The sequence below is a fragment of the Malurus melanocephalus genome, unplaced genomic scaffold, assembly GCF_030028575.1.
Source record: "Malurus melanocephalus ecotype Western Australia unplaced genomic scaffold, MMel_1.1 scaffold_2288, whole genome shotgun sequence".
Classification (NCBI taxonomy): domain Eukaryota; kingdom Metazoa; phylum Chordata; class Aves; order Passeriformes; family Maluridae; genus Malurus; species Malurus melanocephalus.
In genome coordinates this window covers 9,929-11,494 of record NW_026625520.1, presented here as the reverse complement: position 1 = coordinate 11,494, position 1,566 = coordinate 9,929, and the positions used below count along the sequence as shown (strand labels likewise).

The 1,566-nt window shown below is 43.9% G+C and overlaps 1 protein-coding gene across 1 annotated transcript in view; it reads right to left on the bottom strand.

Moving 5' to 3' along the window:
• Window positions 1–343: 343 nt before the first annotated feature.
• LOC130587703 (eukaryotic initiation factor 4A-I-like) overlaps window positions 344–1,566 on the bottom strand; it is a 10,791-nt gene continuing 9,568 nt past the window's right edge. The window contains exon 5 of the mRNA XM_057388678.1: window positions 344–547. Coding sequence (XP_057244661.1) covers window positions 371–547 — 177 coding nt within the window. The 3' untranslated portion in view covers window positions 344–370. The remainder of the gene's footprint in view (window positions 548–1,566) is intronic.

Sequence of the window (1,566 nt, the reverse complement as noted above, 5' to 3'; positions counted from 1 at the left end):
TTTTTGGGTGTTTTTTTGGGATTTTTTTGGGGTGTTTTTGGAGGTATTTTTGAGGATTTATTGGGGGTGTTTTTTGGGGTTTTTGGGATGCTTTTTGGGTTCTTTTTGGGGTGTTTTTTGGGGGTTTTGAGGCGTTTTTTGGGTGTGTTTTTTGGGAGTTTTTTGCGACTTTTTTGAGGCGTTTTTTGGGGTTTTTTTGGGAATATTTTTTGGGGTCGTTTTGGCGTTTTAGGGCTTTTTTTGCGTGTTTTCTGGGGATTTTTAGGCGTTTTTTAGGGTTTTTTGGGTGTTTTTGGGGGTTTTCAAGCCCCCCGATGCCAATTTTGGGGTCAATTCAGCCGATTTTGGGGTGAATTCTGGCGATTTCGGGTCACTCACACAGATATCTGCGGTTGAGCATGTCGAACACACGTCCCGGCGTCCCCACCACCACGTGCGGCGCCTCCATCTGCAGCTTCTGCACCTCGGCCCGGACGTTGGTGCCGCCGATGCAGGCGTGGCACGAGGCGCCCATGTAATCCCCCAGGGCCATCACCACCTTCTGGATCTGTGACGTCATCGGTGATGTCATCAGTGATGTCACCGGTGAAAAGAACATCCCGAAAAACCCCGAAATCCCAAAAATCCCCACTAAAATCCTATCAAAAATGCTCAAAATCCCATTAAAAACACCCAAAATTTCATTAAAAACACCCAAAATCCCCCCAAAAAACCATTTTTGATGCGCACATCCCCAAAAACCCCAAAAATCCCAAAATCCCCACGAAAATCCCATTAAAAATGGAGAATTCCCATTAAAAATACTCAAAATCCCCATTTTTGATGTGCCCATGTAATCCCCCAGGGCCATCACCACCTTCTGGATCTGTGACGTCATCAGTGATGTCATCAGTGATGTCATCAGTGAAAAGAACATCCAAAAAAACCCCAAAATCCCCACTAAAATCCCACTAAAATCCCATTAAAAATGCCCAAAATCCCATTAAAAATGGAAAATTCCCATTAAAAACCCCCAAAGTCCCATTAAAACCCCCATTTTTGAGGTCTGAATCGGTGACGTCATCAGTGACGTCATCAGTGACATCATCAGCAGGACAAGCATCCCCAAAAACCCTGAAATCCCAAAAATCCCCACTAAAATCCCACTAAAAACACTCAAAATCCCATTAAAATCCCCATTTCTGAGGTCTGGATCTGTAACGTCATCGGTGACGTCATCGGTGAGGTCACCGGCGAAAAGAACATCCCAAAAAACCACAAAATCCCAAAAATCCCCACTAAAATCCCATTAAAAATGGAGAATTCCCATTAAAAACACCCAAAATCCCATATAAATCCCCATTTTTGAGGTGCCCGTGTAATCCCCCAGGGCCATCACCACCTTCTGGATCTGTGACGTCATCAGTGACATCATCAGTGAGGTCATCGGTGAAAAGAACATCCAAAAAAACCCCTTGAAACCCCACTAAAATCCCATTAAAAATGGAGAATTTCCACTAAAAACACCCAAAAATCCCAATTTTTCCCAACTTTTTTCCAATTCCCATTAAAAGCCCCCAACATCCC